The sequence below is a fragment of the Solea solea genome, chromosome 5 (assembly GCF_958295425.1).
Source record: "Solea solea chromosome 5, fSolSol10.1, whole genome shotgun sequence".
Classification (NCBI taxonomy): Eukaryota; Metazoa; Chordata; class Actinopteri; order Pleuronectiformes; family Soleidae; genus Solea; species Solea solea.
In genome coordinates, this window is record NC_081138.1 from 5493407 (window position 1) to 5513101 (window position 19695).

A 19695-nucleotide genomic window follows, 5' to 3' on the forward strand; every position below is an offset into this window, starting at 1 on the left:
AACTATTACAGGTTTTTTTCGTACTTCTTAACTTTAATAACTCTTTCACCATTTTAAGGGAACTCAATTCAGTAATCTTTTGGACTTTGACAATGACAAAAACATGCAGATATCCTGAAGAAAACACCACAAAAGGCATGAAAAACACAAAATAAACAACAAAATCAGTTTATTGGATTGAATGCAGATTGCAGGCATTTTATACAGATTTCTATTTAATAGCAATCTGTATAAAATGTTTAACAGGCAATTCAAATCAATCAATCAGTTTCAAGCGTGTTCAGAAGAGCTTGAGGCAATGAGTTTTTAATGCTTGGATGACCAAAAAAAGTTAGGATAAAAATGTCCCCTAAGTTTTCACTCATTATTTACAAACACTTAACAATATATGACTAAATGACTCCATGTTTGAATTTGTAAAGGTTGGTCAAAATGTCTCACATATGTGAACACCTGAAGAAAAAACTGACAATCTACAGAATAAAAACACATTTCTTCAGCATTTACTTTCACATAACTGTGTATCCTGGAGAAAGAAATGCAAGCTTCATCAGCTCCTGCTTTATTACAACCTGAGCCAGTTCAAAAACGTGAAAGTTTAGCTTACATCATTGACCAACACAAAATAGAATTTGGTGTGAAACAACATCACTTTCTGCAGAGCAGTCCATTTTGTAACAAAAATACCTGCATGGAAATGTCACCTGCTGGGCTGTCACTGGAGGTTTGAAAATTTGAGCACATTATATTCACATAATTGGCTACAGGAACATTCGGTCTTTGCTGTGGGAGAAACGCGTGTTCAGTTCCTGAGATTTCTTCAGCAGCCGCTGCTTCTGTGCCTCGTCGAAGCGGTTCACCTGCAGGTCTTCGTCCCGATCGAATGGCCTCCTCTCCACTGGCTCGTCGGCCTTCTCCTTTTCCTTCTCTTTCATCTTCTTAGAGTGCAAACTCATCAGGGACTCAGCACGTTTGGAGTCCTGATAATAGAGAGAAGGCAGAGACATTTTAGTCCGGAGTTTTATAGAACACTTGGGCCTTTTTCAGCCCGAGTATTAACGTCTGTCCGCAGTGATCAAATCACATGAGGACAGTGTAAAGTACGACTGTTAACACCTGGCATTACAATGCATCCTGCATGTGTCTTAGATGGGATTTCACTTCACACTTCCCACAGATATGCACTGACATCATGACTGTTTGAACAATCCTAAATATTACTTTTAATATTGTGGTGGCGGCTTCAAATAAATCGATGTATGGTCGCTATTTAGTGTGAAAAACCAAAACAAAAAAACAATGGGTCAGAGGATGTCAGGTAAGGAGGCAGTCTCTTATCCATCCTGAGGACAGATTGCATTAAAAGCATGCTCAGGAATATTGCCATGGATCGGGAGCATTCAGACCTGTACCAAGTGCAATCTACACATGATCGGATCACTTGATACACGGTCTGAATAGGGTCTTAAAAAATGTACATCTGATATTTACATTTCATGCAGATATCCCACAAGAAGGAATGACTGTGTAATAGAACTTACATTATACTGAGACACCTTATCTGCCATTTCCAAATCCTTGTGTGGAATTTGTGGGACACTCTCTTTCTCCTTCTCCCCCTTCTTCTTTGCCTCGAGGCGTTCCTATCGGTCAATAAGAGAAAAATGAAATACAGGGAAGTAATGTAGAGGCTACAAGAGGTTTAATAAGAACTACCAAACATTTAGTAGAAGTTGTTTTCCATTAACTACCTGGACCTTGCGCTCCCTGTCCGCTGGTGTATCTGTCCAAATCGAGCGATCTTTGTTCTCTGGGCCAGATTTCTTCTTGAAAGTTCGGGCCCCTAAGCCGATGTGCTGCAGTTCTGGTGGGAGCTCTGTCATCCACGTTTCTCTGGTCACCACCTCGGGAGTTTCCTGTTTACACGGGAAATACACACAGATACACATTGAGACAGCAAAAAAACAGGAAAAAAAAACAAGAAACTGTGTGTTACTCCAGATATTTGTGCTAATTCAAGGCTTAAATGCTCATACAAAAATTACTGGGGACTCACATCTACTCCCGTGAGCTTGTTTTTCATCTTCTTTGCTCGACGCTCAAAGTCCTGAGCCACAGAGTCAATGATAGGCCCTTTGGCTGGCATTGGTCCAAACACATCCTCCTCCTCTCCCTCGCTGCTGGAGGGCTGAGCCTGGTAACCTGGGGGCAGAGCAGGCCCCGGGAAACTCTCTCCATCCTCTCCATCACTATTATCATCGTCATCATGTGATGCTCTGCGAAACCCAGGTGGTAAAGCTGGTCCCAGCACGGGCGGCCTGAGGGGACACTGTAAAGTTACAGCTTCCATAATTAACTTTTTATTCACATTAGAACATGGAAACCTGACAGAAATCCAGAAACTACTATTAGGTTCAGGTCAGGTTCAGTAACCGATTGACATGGATATTTCAAGACCTTTTTGTGAAACAGAGAGTAAAACAGGATTAAATCAAATGGCTTTATTGAAAATAAAGTTGGAGCATCTTTAGTATTCTGCTCTACTTCTATGAAGCCATTTCCTATTACTTTATAGTTCATTTTACTTGCATTAGCTATTATTTTAATCTTTTATCGTACAACTTTGTTGCAAGCCTCAAAACAAAATGCATGTAATTGCTGTGGTATATGCTTGTGCAATAAAAAGACTGATATTTAAAAAATATTTTTACATAAATGTACAAATGCAAAAAATACCATTGGTGCATTCAACAAATAGATGTATAGCATGTAAAAATAAGAGATCAAAATAAACCACCATGGCTGGATTATGGTTGCAGTTTAACAAGAGTTCATAAAGAAGAACTGATTATTTTTTTCATTTGTCATAACCATAAAAAGGCTACACCAACGTGTGTTGGGTTTAGGTCAGGGCACTTGTCAGGTTTGGTCCTATCCTCTCACTATCAGTCGAGTTCAAACAGACAAATGTGGCCCGAGCCACACTAATGTCACTTGCCATCATTGACTGGAGTAGGAGCAGAAAATAAAACTATAAAGTCAATTTGCTCACCTTTCTGGTGAACTCTGTTGTTTCTTAAATCCCGGTGGAAGAGCTGGTCCAAAGAAACCGTCATCATCATCATCGTCTGGTATCTTTGATTTCTCCTCCCTGTTAAAAAACCAAAAACAAATAAACAACCAAAGATATTGGGGGTTTAAGTCATCTGTACAATTTTCTGGAAAAGCTCACTCATACAAATGGTTTATAAGAAAAACAAGGTTGAATCTGAAGGGGGATTGGGCCTTCGTGGTTGCAGCTCCCAAATTGTGGAATGGTTTTTCCTGCTACACATTACACAGGGCTCATCACTTCCTTTGGCATTCACTGTTTCTTAATGCACAGCACTTTTGTCAACTATGCCTTTACACCTGGCATTAAAATGTGTTTTCTATGATCAGATATCAATTGGATAGCTCCAGATCTGAACGCTATACAATCAGTCACAACCCCCTTAGTCACCTCCCCCTCTGTGCACTGCCATATCAACAACAATGTTGGCCACACATGAAGTAAGTAATACACTATTGTATAGACTCCTCTTTGATTTTTGAAGGAGGAGAAGTCGTCGTCTTTGACAAGTGGGAAAAAAAACAACAAAAGCAGACATTTCTGCATACCATGACTGCTTTAATCTCCGACCCAACACATACTAAAGATCATATCCTCGATCTGGTCATCGCTGACTTTGACTCTGTAAATGATGTCATGACCAAATGCCAAATCTGTTTTAGAAATCTAGAAATTGATATGGATACCCTAACAGTGGTCAGGACAGTCACTTTCTCCCGCTCAGCCCCAGAGAATGAAGACAACTGCACTTTAAATATTCATACCAGGCACCAACATCCTTCATACTCAAAATCACCTAATTTTGATCCTCAGTTTCATCTTTAGCAGGTCGTCTTGACCATGTCTACAGTACATGCCTTAATGCATTGACTTGCATTAAATATGTGTATTAACAAGCAATGCCTACTGTATCTAATATGGTGACATGTGAGAGGTGTAAGTGTAGGGGTGAAAGAAATGGTCATCACTAAAATGTGGGTACCCCCATGAATAGTTTGGGGAACACTCGTGTTGAACCTGCTCACTCTTTGTTGTGACTTGTCTTGGCTCTTTTCACCGACACCTCCTGCTCACTCTCATCCGACGAGCTCGACGCCTCTCCCCGTTTGTAACCAGGAGGCAGAGCGGGGCCAGCGACTACAGCGAGGAGAAAACAACCAACTATTAGCAAAAAAAAGCGACATGATACAACGATAATACACAGAACTCAGGCAACATTGCAGTTACACAAACATGGGTTGAGCTTCTCTCACACTTACACCCATTTTCATCATCAGAGTCTTCGTCGCTTTCTTCGTTCCTGAACATCGGAGGCAGCGCTGGGCCAATTTGTTCATCAGACGACATAATTCACAATAACTATGTTTTTACTAAGTTACGTCGATTCATTAATTATAATCACGTTAGAAAGAAAAAAACACACAGAACTCAGACGTACTATACCGCGCCGCTTCTTCTTTTCCTGTTTACTGTTTAGTAGATTACAGCTGCATTACCACCCCCTGCTGGACTGGAGTGTTCATTAAGAGATTTGGAGAGAAGGGAACTCTCCTCAATGAATCAGACATAGCAGCTCGTTAATACATCAATAATACGTTGTAAAATAAATGCTAATGGACGAAGAATAAATATCTAAAAACTGTTTTGTCGTAATATTCTGAAAAATGTAAAAGAAAAACACCCCATCGCCTTTAATTTAAGTTTCCGTTCCCAGGATGCCACATGACCGCGCTTTGGTGTGCTCGTACACATCTGTGACGTCACTCTTGGAAATACGATTTTCTGGGCCTTTTATGGCCTTTAGAAAGGTCTTACAAATATGAAACTATGAATTATAGATACATAGATATAGATAAATATAGAATATAACGATATATAAGTGTCTATGTCCATGTATCGATGTGTCCTGTGGACACTTTTACAGGCGTCTCTTTTACTATTGTGGTCAAGAGGGAGCGGAACTCCAGTTACATGTTACGTACTGTTGGAATAATCGGGTACTGCACTAATGCAGACTCCAGTCCAGAAGGTGGCGGTAATGCATCCACATGCTGTTTGCCAACCAAACAATAAGACGAAGTAGTGGTAGCCTATCCGTGTATCCACATTAGTTTTAGGCTAATTTCGGAGACAAACCCTACACGTTACGGAATAATTTGGTCGCTTAAACCTTTTTGAAAATGGGTAAAAGGGATAAAGGAGACCGGGGTGAGTTGCTAAGGCTACGTTTAGCTGTTAGCTGACGTTAATTCCGTCCTTTGCTATGTTTTAGCCAAAGGATGCAGTTGAAGTGAAAGCGTTGTTCAGGCTGATGGCAGGACTTGGTTGTTTGTTCTTGTGAAAATACAGAATACACAGTATATATGTTTAAGTAGGACTCAGACGTGTCTCGCCATAGGTTATGCCTTTTGTGTTGTTTATGTAAATTGCACTGAAACACTAAAATGGCAAAGTAATATTTCCCAATGTTAAAATGCAACATACGACCACACAGCCTAAGTTAGCAACATAGATTTACAAATGTCTCACATTCTGTGGTAGCTAAAAGGCAAAGTGAATTAGAACTGATAAGAGAAAGTGACTCACATTTATGCATTCTGCTCATGTAATGTTAAACAATGTTGTAGGAAAGTTCAGTCAAAGAATTAATCAAAATATTCGGCATCTCCATCAGCAAAAACCCAGTGTCTTCTTCTAGGGAGATACCTAAAGAAAAATGAAAAAAATACTCTTTATTTTTGTATTTGTCTTCAATAGAAAGAATAATAATAATCAGTTTAATGTGTCATGTATGTAAAGATACATAGTTCATGTAATGCAGTATTTTTGCATCTGTCTGAACAAATAAAAACAGTTTTAATAGAAACAACAATAAAAATGACATCATTTTCTGTCTTCTGTCGTTTCTTCTACAGACAAGAAGTCCAAAAAGCGTTTCCATGAGGACGATGATGACGATGAAGAGGCGGCGGGCAGCGAGTCTCAGGAGGCCATACCTGCTGCTGCAGGGAAACAAGTGGAGGAGTCTGGTATCAAACTGGATGAATATGGAGGCAAAGACTACCGTTCGCAGATGCTCCTCAAGGATGATCACTCTTCACGTCCAATCTGGGTGGTAAGAACTCAATAAAGTTTACAAATTAAAAGCACAATAGTCTTGTTTTTATGTTCTTTGCCAAAGGTTATGCCCCTATCTGTTATCTTATTTTATTCCCCTCAAGGCTCCAGATGGACACATCTTTCTGGAAGCCTTCTCCCCAGTATACAAGTATGCACAGGATTTCTTGGTGGCCATTGCAGAGCCAGTGTGTAGGCCTAACCACGTCCATGAGTACAAGCTGACAGCCTACTCCCTGTATGCAGCTGTCAGTGTGGGGCTGCAGACCTCTGATATTGTGGAGTACCTGCAGAAACTCAGCAAAACCTCTTTACCTGAGGGAATCATTCAGTTCATTAAGGTGAGACTGAGAGAGCATGTATTGTTTTTGAAGGAAGACAAATGGAGGACTGTTAGAAAATGTGCATAATTGGTTATTTATTTATCTTCAACCAGCTCTGCACAGTGAGCTACGGCAAAGTTAAGCTGGTGCTCAAGCGCAACAGGTAAACTTACATCAATAGCCACTTCTATCTTTGCATCATTCCTTATTACTCTTTCTCTCTTTCCACTTCCACTGTTTTCTCACAAACTGTGTTGCCTGCTGTGCTGTCCAACCTTAGGTATTTTGCTGAGAGTGCCTTCCCCGACGTGATCCAGCGCCTCTTGCAGGACAGTGTTATTCGTAAATGTCGCCTGCGTACTGTGGATGGAGACGAGACTGAACTCATCACTGAAATCATCCACAGCAAGTCAGCGGTATGTCAAGAAGAGGAAGAGTGGTAAAAAATCCACAACTTTGAATTGTGATTTGGAACTGTGACCTGTGGAGGGCAGCCTTACACCGCTCAGTGTACAGCCTGATGGGAATTATTAGAAGAAGAGAGTTAAACAGTTAACAGAGGCTAAAACAACTCGGCAGATTAATTGATTATGAAAATAATCCTTAGTTAACAGTGGTAGGCGCTGATGTGATTCTTTAAAAAAAAAACACACACAAACAGCCTTGAATAATCTCATTGACACAAAATAACTGTGGATGGATTACTGGATGTGTCAACCGGGTCCAGGCTCAGTGGGCCCAAAAGCCCAAGCCTCTATCCCAATATCTTTGCTACAACATCACTCATCCTGCCAGTTTAATGGGGCTATAAAGCCAAATAAAATTTGTAATTTTATGTGATATGTCTTCATAGGGCGCCTCAGTCATATAACATGGGTTGTGTTATTCATCTGACAGGGGCCCCTCAGCCAAATAACTTTTATCAGTCTGTGCCTGGGGCTCACTGGCTCATAATTTGTCCCAGGCTGCAGTGGGTCTAGCTCCTCGACAGAAAGAAACCAAAAAAAGAAACATTATGGATCGGTTATTTCGGTAACTGATTTGATTGTCCTAACGTTTGCGAATAAAAATGCAAATAATTGTGTAACGCATCAAACTGCTACAATGACTTATACCCCATACTATCTGGTCAGACACCAATTAAAACCTGGGTTTAAATTGTTTTTTGACCAATGGGAATGCATTTAATTGACAGTCACTCCCGGGTCAAATGGCACATTGATTTTTAGCAGCTTCAGCTCTGATTGGCATTGGTAAGAACTAAAAACCTCTGGGAATACAAACGCAGCCTACAACATAACCTTCTTTTTTGACAGTGGTAAAAAAAATGTAGCCGTCATCATCATTGTTGTTGTACATGTAACAGATGCCCTTCTTTTCCTTTTAACAGATCTCCAAGTCAGTCGAGGAAAAGGAAGGCATGTCGAACTCACAGCAGTCCAGTGAGGGTCAAAGCTCCACCCAGCAAGTCCCGGAGGACATCTTCAGCTACTATGAGCAGATGGATAAAGAAGAGGAGGAGGAAGAGGAGACGCAGACGGTTTCCTTCGAGATTCAACAGGTTTACACCTGATTTCTGTTTCTCGGCTACACACAGAAAATGACTGCTGAATATTACTTGTTTAGCAACCAGGCCAACTGTAAAAGGGTGCAGTCAACAGTTTATTTGAATATCAACACTGTGCTGTATTTTGCTCACATCTAGCTCCCCTGTGTGGTTACACTGGCTGCATGTCTACTGTGAAATTTAGACAAGGCCCCTGAGCTTGCAGTGTGAACACCTATTTGTTAACATGAAAACGCATCCACAAAGCACAAATACGACTTGTCCTATGTGAACCAGGCCCATGGTTAAAGTCAAATGTATTGTATTTCAAATGTAATAACTTGTTTAACAAATTAAATAACTGGCTTCTCGTCTCTGACATGGTGTAGGAGATGATTGAGGAGCTGCAGAAGCGCTGCATTCAGCTGGAGTATCCCCTCCTAGCAGAGTACGACTTTCGCAACGATACCGTCAACCCAGACATCAACATAGACCTGAAACCCACCGCTGTGCTGCGGCCGTATCAGGAAAAGAGTCTGCGCAAGATGTTTGGCAATGGACGTGCTCGCTCTGGAGTCATCGTGCTGCCCTGTGGTGAGCAAAACATGCGTACAACATGCGTCTCATTAACCTCAACACAAAGAAAATGGTGATGAAACAAAAGAGATTCACGCAAGAATGGGCACAATACAAGTGTCAATCCTTACCATGGAGCAAATATGTTTGTGACATAAGAGTAATTTGCTTTCCAGGAGCTGGGAAATCTCTTGTGGGCGTGACAGCAGCGTGCACAGTGCGCAAACGCTGTCTGGTTTTGGGTAACTCCGCTGTGTCTGTGGAGCAGTGGAAGTCCCAGTTCAAGATGTGGTCCACAATCGACGATTCTCAGATCTGCCGCTTCACCTCAGACGCCAAGGACAAACCCATCGGCTGCTCGGTGGCCATTAGCACCTATTCCATGTTGGGTCACACCACCAAACGCTCCTGGGAGGCTGAGAGGGTCATGGAGTGGATGCGGAGTCAGGAGTGGGGACTCATCATCCTGGATGAGGTGCACACGATCCCTGGTGAGCTGTCACACACCGTCAGTTTTCATTCATTCCACATGAAGATCACGGGGGCTGTTGCCAATCCCACCATGGCCAGGTCACCAGTCCACCACAGGGCCAACACACAGAGACAAACAACTATTAGAGTGTCCAATGAACCTCTGCATGTTTTAAGACTGTCAGAGGAAACTGGAGAACACCCACGCACACACAGGGAGAACATGCAAACTCCACACAGAAAGGCCATCGGCTGTAAACCCAGACCTTTTTGTGAAGTGTGCCTAGGAGCCACAGTATCTTAAGAATGTGTTCACCAACACTTAACCTCACTATTAGCCTTTTCTGACTGGAAAATGAAGTTTGTGTCACTTTGCACCAAAGTCCATGGGGAAAATCAGCAATTTTTCCTTTGGTGTTTGAAATCTTTGTTCGGATTTACCACACAAGGCAAATGTATTTTTGAACAGGCATAGATTTTCTTTGGTGAGCTCTTTGTTAAGTGGCTTAAGTGTGTTTTGTTTTTTTTTTAAATGGAAATATCACTTTAATCAACGCACTAACATAATAATTCCATGTTTACTCTACTGTAGCCAGGATGTTTCGTCGCGTTCTTACCATCGTCCAGGCTCACTGCAAACTGGGGCTCACTGCCACTCTGGTCAGGGAAGATGACAAGATCGTGGACCTCAACTTCCTCATTGGGCCTAAGCTGTATGAGGCTAACTGGATGGAACTGCAGAACAACGGTTACATTGCCAAAGTCCAGTGTGCAGAGGTGAGTCCTGCTATGGTAAACCAGAAAATAAGAGAGGGGGTTGAGTCACTTAGGTAAATCCGAGGGATTTCATATGGTGCTGTGCCGTGCCGTGCTGTAAAATTGCAGACACAGCTTAATTATATATTTCATTATTATTATTTAGTTAGTATTTGTATAGGAGTATTTGTGGAAATTAGCTTTTTTTATTGAACCTTGGCTTATTTACATTATTTACATTGTTGAATGCTGATTAATTTACATTGTTCCGTTTGAATAAAAAAAATTAGTATAATTGAACATGCTCTGAAGTCCAGACCTTTTCCAGAGATTGCTCGGCGCGTTTACATGCCGGTGTGTCCTTGGGCATGTCACTTCTGATGAATGGCAGAGTGTGATAGAAAAAGCACTCCACATAGATGTGCTCCCACACCCTTGGCTGATGGAGATTCTCCTGCTGTTGTGAACCAGTCTCAAAATGACAGTACAATTCATATCTTAAAACTGTAATAAGAAAAGTAAAATTAAACCTGCTATGCCAAAAAACTACTACTTTTGTTATTTTACTGACCAAGAGCAATGTCCACATTGATAAATCAATAAATCAATGTCTTGTGTGTGTGTGTTATAGGTATGGTGCCCGATGTCTCCAGAGTTTTACAGAGAGTATGTGGCGATAAAGACAAAGAAGCGCATCCTGCTTTACACCATGAACCCTAACAAGTTCCGTGCCTGCCAGTTCCTCATCCGCTTTCACGAGCGCCGCAACGACAAGATCATCGTCTTTGCCGACAACGTGTTTGCTTTAAAGGAGTACGCCATTCGCCTCAATAAGTACGTTATTTCACAATCAGAATAACCTTATTATTAACCCTTTATCATGACATTTTAAAAGGTCACAGAAGGAAACTAAAATAATCAAACTCACACTTTCCTGACGTGAATGAAGTAAACTGAGTCATAGTTAAAAGTTCAGGTATTGACACATTGTTATCAACTCTGACTTTGCAGAATGTGTTGCTGAAGCACACATGTATCGCATCATTTAATTGTGAGAAGCCAAAATTGGGATTAAAAGAAGATTGTGCAGCCAGGTTGGTTTTTCACAGTACTATAGCACTGTCTTGTCTGTGAAGGTTCTCCGTCATCTTCAGTAGTTGGCTATAGGCAACAGGACTTGCTTTTTACATTACATTACATGTCATTTAGCAGACGCTTTTATCCAAAGCGACTTACAATAAGTGCATTAAACATTTTGGTAAAAACAAGAGCTAGAAGTAAGTAAGAGCTTCAAGTAAGCCAAACTATAAAGTGCTAGTCATAAGTGCGATGTATAAGCAAGTTTTTCTTTTGTTTTTTTTTGTCGTCGTTGTCTTAGTCAAGGTAGAGTCGGAAGAAATGTGTTTTTAGTCGGCGGCCGAAGATGTGGAGGCTTTCTGCTGTCTGGATGTCGATGGGGAGCTTGTTCCACCATTTGGGAGCTAGGACAGTGAACAGTCTAGAGTTCTGCTTTGTGTACTACTTCTGCCAAATGTTAGTTTCCAGTCAGAAAAGGCTGTCTAATAGTGAGGTAAAGTGGAGGTTAACATATTCCTAAAATATTGTAGACTTGAGCAGATTATAATTGGTGAGCCTTTTGTTCGGTGGCTTAACTCTGTTCCGTGCCCTCTGTCAGTCTTGTTTTGTAAGTTGTAATCTGTCAATTTCTTATACAACCCGTCCCTTTAATGTTATCAGCAACTTATGAAAAGGCCTATTGTCATTTCTGTTTTTGTGATCCTTAGGCCATACATCTATGGTCCAACCTCTCAGGGGGAGCGCATGCAGATTTTGCAGAACTTCAAACACAACCCAAAGATCAACACGATTTTTATTTCCAAGGTAAACCGGTCTTTTTTTTTTCTGATTTCTGGTTTCAGGACTTCACTCCTCCAGCCACAATCTGCCTCAGTGTGCTCTCCTGTGGCCAGTAATAGGCACGACATTATTACGACATGACAAACGTGTCATTTTTACAGACTTTCTCAACTTTCCATATCTTGTTGTAAGAAAAGATCTTAGATGTGAGTGTGTACTACATTCCTGCCACAGGTTGGAGACACTTCCTTTGACTTGCCAGAGGCCAATTGTCTGATCCAGATCTCCTCCCATGGTGGATCACGTAGGCAGGAGGCCCAGAGGCTCGGAAGAGTCTTACGAGCCAAAAAAGGTCAGTGTATCTCCAATTAAAAATGAAAAAGGGGGAGAGAAAAAAAGAAATAGGCCAAAACACTTGGATTTCTTTGCTCATGCATAACAAATAATTACACAACTGCCTTGTCACTTGTGTAGGAATGGCAGCAGAGGAGTATAATGCCTACTTCTACTCACTGGTGTCCCAGGACACACAGGAGATGGCTTATTCGACCAAGAGGCAGAGGTTCCTGGTGGACCAAGGTTACAGCTTTAAGGTGATTTTTTTCATTTTTCATGCATTATTTTTGGGCTCTCATAGAATTACACCATTATGGCTGCATCCATAATACTACGTTTTCATTTAAAACTAAACAATGTAGGCTTTCAGTACTTCTACTTTACGGCACACGTCCCTCGTTTTCAGCCACGTTTTTAACCCGGCTGAAAACGGGGGTTAGTTTGTGTTTCTAATGCGTTGAAAAATAAAACGATAGCAAATCCTATATTTTCTCACTTTACAAAACGCAGTTTTCTGAGAGAAACGATCCGTTTCCAGACCAGAGCTTCGAGTAATCTGTGTCCAAACTAACACCAAAACATGTATATCACATGATGCGTGCGTGTGCCGTGTTGAGCGGGAGTCGTTTTCAAGACACGTTCAAAGACCCTGGTAAATGTTTGTATCACTTCTGCAGGATCGACAGGGCGTTGAGCTTAGAGCAGCAGCTTCAAGATGCATTCAAGAAACCTCGTAACTTCCATCACTTCCATCACAACACAGGGTCATACTGACAAAACGTTTGGTCGCCATTGCAGTAGAAAGATTTGTTCATATAAATCCAATCATTGATAAAGCCTTGTTTTGTATCTTTTTCAATATATTACAAATAGTCACATGAACTGATCTGCTTTTTATGTTTTGTTTTTTCCAAATGGAAACCGTAGTCGTGTGGATGTACCATGATGTCAGTCTTCTCATATAACAGATTGTCCATTTCTTTTATCAAACTCGTCACTAGACAAACTAAATGTGACCAACATTCATTTGTTTATTCAAACATAATCCAATGACCTGAAAACAAATCTTTCTTAAAGTTAGCAATTTGGATTATTTATACACTTGCCCCAGACTAGTTGGAGCCAGTATTCAGAAGTGTTTGGTTTCATCAGCAGGAGTTTGCTTTCGAGGAAGAAAACAAAGAATGCCACCAGAAAATAATCTGGCTTCAGGAAAATTACCTTTCACTCACAGAGATATAGTTTACATCTGAAGGGAGCTTTAAGCTGTTCTGCTGTCAACACTAGGTTTATACAACATTCAAAGTATCGATATTATATCTATATCATGACATGAGACAGGATATGGTCTTAGATTTTGGATATCGTCATGGCATCTGATTTGACTTTTCCTGGTTTTAAAGGCATCATATTCATTATACTGGAATAAAATGCACAACATTTTATAACTTAATATATATATATATATATATATATATATATATATATATATATATATACATATCATATCTATATATACATATGTGTGTGTATATGTATTTATATATATATATATATATACATATATGTATGTATATATATATATATATATACATACATATACATACATATATGTATATGTGTATATATATATACATATATATGTGTGTGTATATATAAATATACCCCCAAATGTCTCGTATATTAGGATAAAATATCTAGATATTGTTTCTAAGCCATATGACCCAGCCTTACAGAAATATTGATTTGATTTTATAGATTTTCCCATAACCCCCAGCCCTAATTCCTCAGGAGACGTGGGCTGACGTTTATGAACAAACAAAATGTGCACTGTAACGTTTTCCTCTCCTTCCACAGGTCATCACTAAATTGGCAGGGATGGAGGAAGAGGACTTGATGTTCTCCAACAGAGACGATCAACAGCTGCTGCTGCAGAAGGTGCTGGCTGCTTCAGAACTGGACGCTGAGGAGGAGGTGGTATCAGGGGAGCTGGGCGCACGGCCGCAGGTGAGGACTTTAGCTGAACGCTTTCTCTGGTGTGGTGCAGTACTGTGTGTATTTTTTTGTGTTTACAAAATAACCAGCCCCTACCATTGTATTTTACATCATCCTTTCCTTTGGTAAAATAGAGAATAGAATAGACATAACAATAATATAATAAATAAATAAATATAAGAATCTAAGACTGGAAACAGTCCTGCAGGGCTTCTTTGGACCACACTTTAATTGTCCTTGTGGTGACTGGCTGCAGACTTGACACTGGTTGGTATGTTGGTAAAAGGTGTATCAAGTTGTGGTCTGATCTGCCCAGAGGAGGCAGGACATGGGAGCTGTATGCCCCTTTTATTGCTCAAATATTGTGTGAAAATGTGTCCGTGTGCCAAAGTAAAATGGCACGGTAAGTTCAAGTTGAAACTAGACCAGCTAGAGCCACAAACTGAGCAGGAAAAAAAGAGTTGATGAAACGAGAGCTGCAATTAATGATTATTTTCATAATCGATTGTCGATTATTTTCTCGATTAATCGATTAATCTTTTGGTCCATAAAATAATAGAAAATCTTTAAAAATGTTGATCGGTGTTAGTCAGACCTGGACATGATGATGTTCTCAAATGTCTTGTTTTGTCCACAAACCAAAATTGACTTTTAATGATTTATTTGTTATCCAGTGGAAAGAAATGGAGAAAATATTCACATTTAAGAAGCTTAAACAATCAGAAATCTAAATTAATTTAGTAATCGGTTAATAATTGATTCATCGATTAATCGTTTCAGCTCTAGATGAAACGCAAGCCTGACCCAGAGATTTACTGGTCCAAACCGAAACGTACCATTATGGAAACACAGCATTCCTCTTCTCTTGTACTGTATATCACACTATTCTCACTTCTTTTTTTCCCCCCCTCTAATCTTCCTCAGTTCTCGAGGCGAACAGGCACCATGAGCTCCATGTCGGGCGCAGACGACACCGTCTACATGGAATATCAAAGCCGCGGCGGCAAGTCCTCTGCAAACGCCAAGGGTATTCATCCGCTGTTCAAGCGCTTCAGGAAGTAGATGCACAGACAGGTGGAACACAGGAAAAAAATCAATGCTTTGCTCAGACTGCAGGAAAAATCTGATGTTTGATCCAGATTGACCTTTTAAAGACTGGACAGCAAATCAGATTTGTACAGGTGTGTTTGGAACAACATGTTTTTTTTGCCATCACTCTGAATGAGACGCACGTTAATGAGGTCAAAGCCTGTAACTGAAGCGCCACAGCCGATGATGTAATAGTGTCTGGGGGAAACACTTGTTAGAGGACTTTACCGAGTGGTAAATATTGTTTTCAATACACAATAGTGTGGATCAATCGAACTACTGTTGTAATTACGTATAAAACAACACCGTCGGAGGCTCACAAGACATCAAAACGCATTTCATAATCTAATTGTATCGTAATCAAATGAGGAAATACTGTATGTTGTTTCTCTCATGAAGCAGCAGGTGAATTTTGAGGTGAAATGCATCCCAGTCCTTGTTCATGTGTAAAGTGCTGCTGTCTCTAAATGGAAATTTGAAAACAAAAAATAATGGAAACCATGTCATGGTTTTTTTTTTAAATGTGTATTGTGTTGCAGTTATGTAATAATTTATACTGTTTGTTTAATCTCTGTTAGTCTCAGTGTAAATGACTACTACACGTGTATTAGAGGTGGTTAACGTTTTAAATAAGTGAAAATGGGATCACAGACATCGAACAATGAACAGAGAAAACCTGGGTCTTTTCGCCTCTGAGGACGAAAATCCACTCTTCTTCTTCTTCTTCTTCTTCTTTTCCTTTCGGCTGCTCCCTTCGGGGGGCGCCACAGCGAATCAACCTCCTCCATCTCACCCTGTTCTCTCTCACACCAACTAACTTCATGTCCTCTTTCACTACATCCATAAACCTTCTCTTTGGTCTTCCTCTGGACCTCCTGCCTGGCAGTTCCAACCCCAGCATCCTTCTACCAATATACTCACTATCCCTCCTCTGTACATGACCAAACCATCTCATTCTGGCCTCTCTGACCTTATCTCCAAAACATCTAACGTGCTGTTCCTCCGATTGACTCATTCCTGATCCTATCCATCTTCGTCACTCCCAAGGAGAACCTCAACATCTTCATCTCTGCTACCTCCAGCTCTGCTTCCTGTCTTTTCCTCAGTGCCACTGTCTCTAGACCATACAGTATCGCGGGTCTCACCACTGTCTTGTATATCTTTCCTTTCATTCTGGCTGATACTCTTCTATCACACATTACCCCTGACACTTTTCTCCACCCATTCCAACCAGCTTGAACACGTTTCTTCACCTCTTTTCCACAATCTCCACTGCTCTGGTCTGTTGACCCTAAATACTTAAAATCCTCCACCTTCTTTATCTCCACTCCCTGTAGCCTCATGGTTCCACTTGGGTTCCTCTCATTCACACACATATATTATGTCTTGCTGCGACTAACCTTCATTCCTCTCCTTTCTAGAGCATATCTCCACCTCTCGAGCTTTTCCTCCACCTGGTCTCTGCTCTTACCACAGATCACAATGTCATCTGCAAACATCATAGTCCATGGAGATTCCTGTCTAACCTCGTCTGTCAGTCTGTCCATCACCACCGCAAACAAGAAGGGACTCAGAGCCGAACCCTGTCATAGGCTTTTTCCAGGCACAATGCAGCTCCCTCTCCCTCTGAAAATCCACTCTGCTTTCATTAAAACAGCTTTGTATGAATTTGGCTAGAAGAGTGAAACAATAAGAGTTAAACCCACATAATCAGAAGATTATCTCGATCAGTATTTCCAAAGCTCCTCTTATTGTTGAATTTGTTTTGTTAGGGAATTTGATTCTTCCTTGTAATGTTACTAAATGGTTTCTTGGAAGGAAATAGACAAATCTGTGGCATTTACTTTTTAACTAGTTAAATGTGTCGCTCTGAAAGTTCAAAAGCAGAGATGTAACTGCAGCAGGTCCAAGTTCTTCATTTTAGTCTTCTTTTGCAGACAGGAAACCAGAACTAATACATAAAATTAAATCACATTAAAAAAAATAAGTGTTCCTGTTTGCTGATAATGATAATAATGACACTAGTTATTTCCCTCACCACCAGTTTGTTCTAAGAAATTAAATTACTTGGGGTAAAAATTAACAACCGCATGTCAATTACAGTCAAATTAAGTTGCAATATTGTATCGAGTCAAGTCGGGCTGCAACTATTCATCGGATAATCGATTATTAATCAGTTACTAAATTACTTTTTGATACGATTTTTTGGCCTTTTAAATCTGAATTTTTCCTAATATTCACATTTAAAACTATGTGGATATATGATAAATTAGAACATCATCATTTTGGGGTTTATCAGCCAAACAAATAATCAGTTACTAAACAATCAACAGCTGAATCGATTATAAAAACAATAGCTGGAGCTCTAAACATGTAGTACAATAATCATTTTGACAGATGAGATGAATAACAATAATTCACTCATATTCAATAATTTGGTAGAGTGTGACCTTGTGTGAAATGTGTTTGTGGGAGTGTGGAGTGACTGAAGTGGTCAGGTGAAGTAAGTAGGTGGTGCAATCACTGGCTTTGCGGGTTATCATCATGGACCGATTGGCCCCAACAATTTGATGAAACAAAAGACAGACGGGGCAGAAGCCGGCTGTGTCCCATGCCTGCAAACATACTTTTGGTGACTACCTTGGTTGCCGCGGTAACCCGCATACAGATCAAAGGGAAGTTTTTTGTGAAGGTTCACAGGACGGACACTTTTAATATATGTGAGTTTCTTTTAACGTAGGGCTGTGAAAGGAATTGCTACTTTTCTTAGGTCTATAAATATCTAAAGTTCAAATGCAGTGATGCCTTTGAGGTTTAAAACTTCATATCAACATGACTAACTTGTGAGACAGAGATGTGAATAATTTGCTAATTTACATTTGTTGAAAGTGTCATATAGCCCTGGTACAACATGTAAGTGCCTGTCAGGTCGCACATAAATCTCATGCCTCCATGAGATTCTCCAGACTTTGCTTTGCCCTCTGACACCAGCGACTGTACACGGTTCACTCTGTCATTACGCTTATAAATATATCAGCTGCACATTAACAAACCAGTGTTTAGAAACCAGAGAGAATGATACAAAGAGTGTGGAATTAAGATGTTAAAGGCCTGTGACAATTCACATGGTTACTGTCATTCTGTCCCGTTGTTTTGTCTAACCTGTACTATCTTTTTTTGTCTCTTTCTCTTCTGTCCGTGTACACCTTCACCTCCGAGTGGACACACAATTTAGAGGAGTAACAGATGCTCTGAACAGTGAAGAAACTGTAACATGCGACCCTCCTGTGGAGGATAAAGCGATAGAAAAGGGATGGATGGATGTTATATTCTAAAAACCTGAAAAACAAATCGGTGATCTGTATTTATAGAGTGCTCTCCAGGCTTGACGACCACTTGAAGTCGCTTCACGCTGCCGCTTTGCCATATACACACATTCATACGGCACATTACATTACATTACATTCATTTAGCAGACTCTTTTATCCAAAGCGACTTACAATAAGTGCATTTAAACATTTGGGTACAAATAAGAGCTAGAAGTAAGAAAGAGCTTCAAGTAAGCCAAACTATGAAGCGCTAGTCATAAGTGCGATGTATAAGTGTGTTTTTTTGGGGTTTTTTTGTTTTTGTTTTTTCCCGTCGTCGTCTTAGTCAAGGTAGAGTCGGAAGAAATGTGTTTTTAGTCGGCGGCGGAAGATGTGGAGGCTTTGCGCTGTCCGGATGTCGATGGGGAGCTCGTTCCACCATTTGGGAGCTAGGACAGTGAACAGTCTTGAGTTCTGCAAATGCCTCTGCGATCCTCTCAGTGAGGGGGCAGCGAGCCAGTTTGCTGATGCAGAGCGGAGTGGGCGGGCTGGGGTGTAGGTTTTGATCATATCCTGGATGTAGGCTGGACCGGATCCGTTTGTAGCATGGAACGCAAGCACTAGAGTCTTGAAGCGGATGTGAGCAGCTACAGGAAGCCAGTGAAGGGAGCGGAGGAGCGGTGTAGTGTGGGAGAATTTTGGTAAGTTGAAGACCAGTCGAGCTGCTGCATTCTGGATGAGTTGCAGGGGTCGTATGGCACACACAGGGAGACCAGCCAGGAGGGAGTTGCAGTAATCCAAGCGTGAGATGACAAGAGCCTGGACCAGAACCTGTGCCGCCTTCTGGGTTAGAAGAGGCTGTATCCTTCTGATGTTGTGCAACATGTATCAGCAAAATCGAGCTGTTACAGCAATGTTGGCAGTGAGGGAGAGATGGTCATCAAGTGTCACACCCAGGTTCCTTGCGGTATGAGAAGGCGTTACCACAGAGTTGTCGAGGGTGATGGTCAGGTCAGTGGTGGGAGAAAAAGAAAGAAAAATTCCTGGGAGAAAAAGAAACTCAGTCTTGTCGAGATTGAGTTTCAGGTGGTGGTCAGACATCCACTGAGAGATGTCGGTCAGACAAGCGGAGATCCGTTCTGCTACATGTGTGTCGGAGCTGGGAAAAGAGAGAATGAGTTGGGTGTCATCGGCGTAGCTGTGATAGGA

The 19695-nt window shown here is 40.9% G+C and overlaps 2 protein-coding genes across 3 annotated transcripts; one reads left to right on the forward strand and one right to left on the reverse strand.

The window, feature by feature from the left end:
* Positions 1–152: 152 nt before the first annotated feature.
* gpalpp1 (GPALPP motifs containing 1) lies at positions 153–4594 on the reverse strand. The gene is made up of 7 exons (XM_058629590.1): positions 4372–4594; positions 4138–4249; positions 3053–3151; positions 2057–2318; positions 1752–1916; positions 1542–1643; positions 153–980 (listed from the first exon to the last, which is right to left on the reverse strand). The coding sequence occupies exons 1-7, from the start codon at positions 4457–4459 to the stop codon at positions 762–764; spliced, it is 1047 nt and encodes a 348-aa protein (XP_058485573.1). The 5' UTR covers positions 4460–4594; the 3' UTR covers positions 153–761.
* A 561-nt stretch (positions 4595–5155) lies between these two features.
* ercc3 (excision repair cross-complementation group 3) lies at positions 5156–18302 on the forward strand. Of its 2 annotated transcripts, XM_058629589.1 has the most exons (15): positions 5156–5320; positions 6028–6227; positions 6334–6570; positions 6666–6715; positions 6833–6968; positions 7943–8113; positions 8488–8692; positions 8851–9165; positions 9738–9922; positions 10533–10735; positions 11686–11782; positions 11993–12110; positions 12233–12351; positions 13952–14101; positions 15014–18302. In XM_058629589.1, the coding sequence occupies exons 1-15, from the start codon at positions 5293–5295 to the stop codon at positions 15149–15151; spliced, it is 2352 nt and encodes a 783-aa protein (XP_058485572.1). In that variant the 5' UTR covers positions 5156–5292; the 3' UTR covers positions 15152–18302. The 2 variants fall into 2 exon arrangements, 1 of the variants encoding a protein (XP_058485572.1); XR_009240253.1 differs by lacking the exon at positions 15014–18302 and having other exon boundaries at positions 11993–12109; positions 12231–12351; positions 13952–14085.
* The last annotated feature ends 1393 nt before the right edge of the window (positions 18303–19695 follow it).

Bases quoted from the DNA above. Each gene is read 5' to 3' on its own strand.
- gpalpp1 (XM_058629590.1), bottom strand. From the start codon at position 4,459: ATGTCGTCTGATGAACAAATTGGCCCAGCGCTGCCTCCGATGTTCAGG. The intron at 2,319-3,052 runs GTGAGCAAATTG...GTGTCCCCTCAG, and splicing joins CAACAGAGTTCACCAGAAAG to GCCGCCCGTGCTGGGACCAG. The intron at 1,917-2,056 runs GTGAGTCCCCAG...CCGTGTAAACAG, and splicing joins ACAAGCTCACGGGAGTAGAT to GAAACTCCCGAGGTGGTGAC.
- ercc3 (XM_058629589.1), top strand. From the start codon at position 5,293: ATGGGTAAAAGGGATAAAGGAGACCGGG. The intron at 6,969-7,942 runs GTATGTCAAGAA...TCCTTTTAACAG, and splicing joins TCATCCACAGCAAGTCAGCG to ATCTCCAAGTCAGTCGAGGA. The intron at 12,352-13,951 runs GTGATTTTTTTC...CTCCTTCCACAG, and splicing joins ACCAAGGTTACAGCTTTAAG to GTCATCACTAAATTGGCAGG.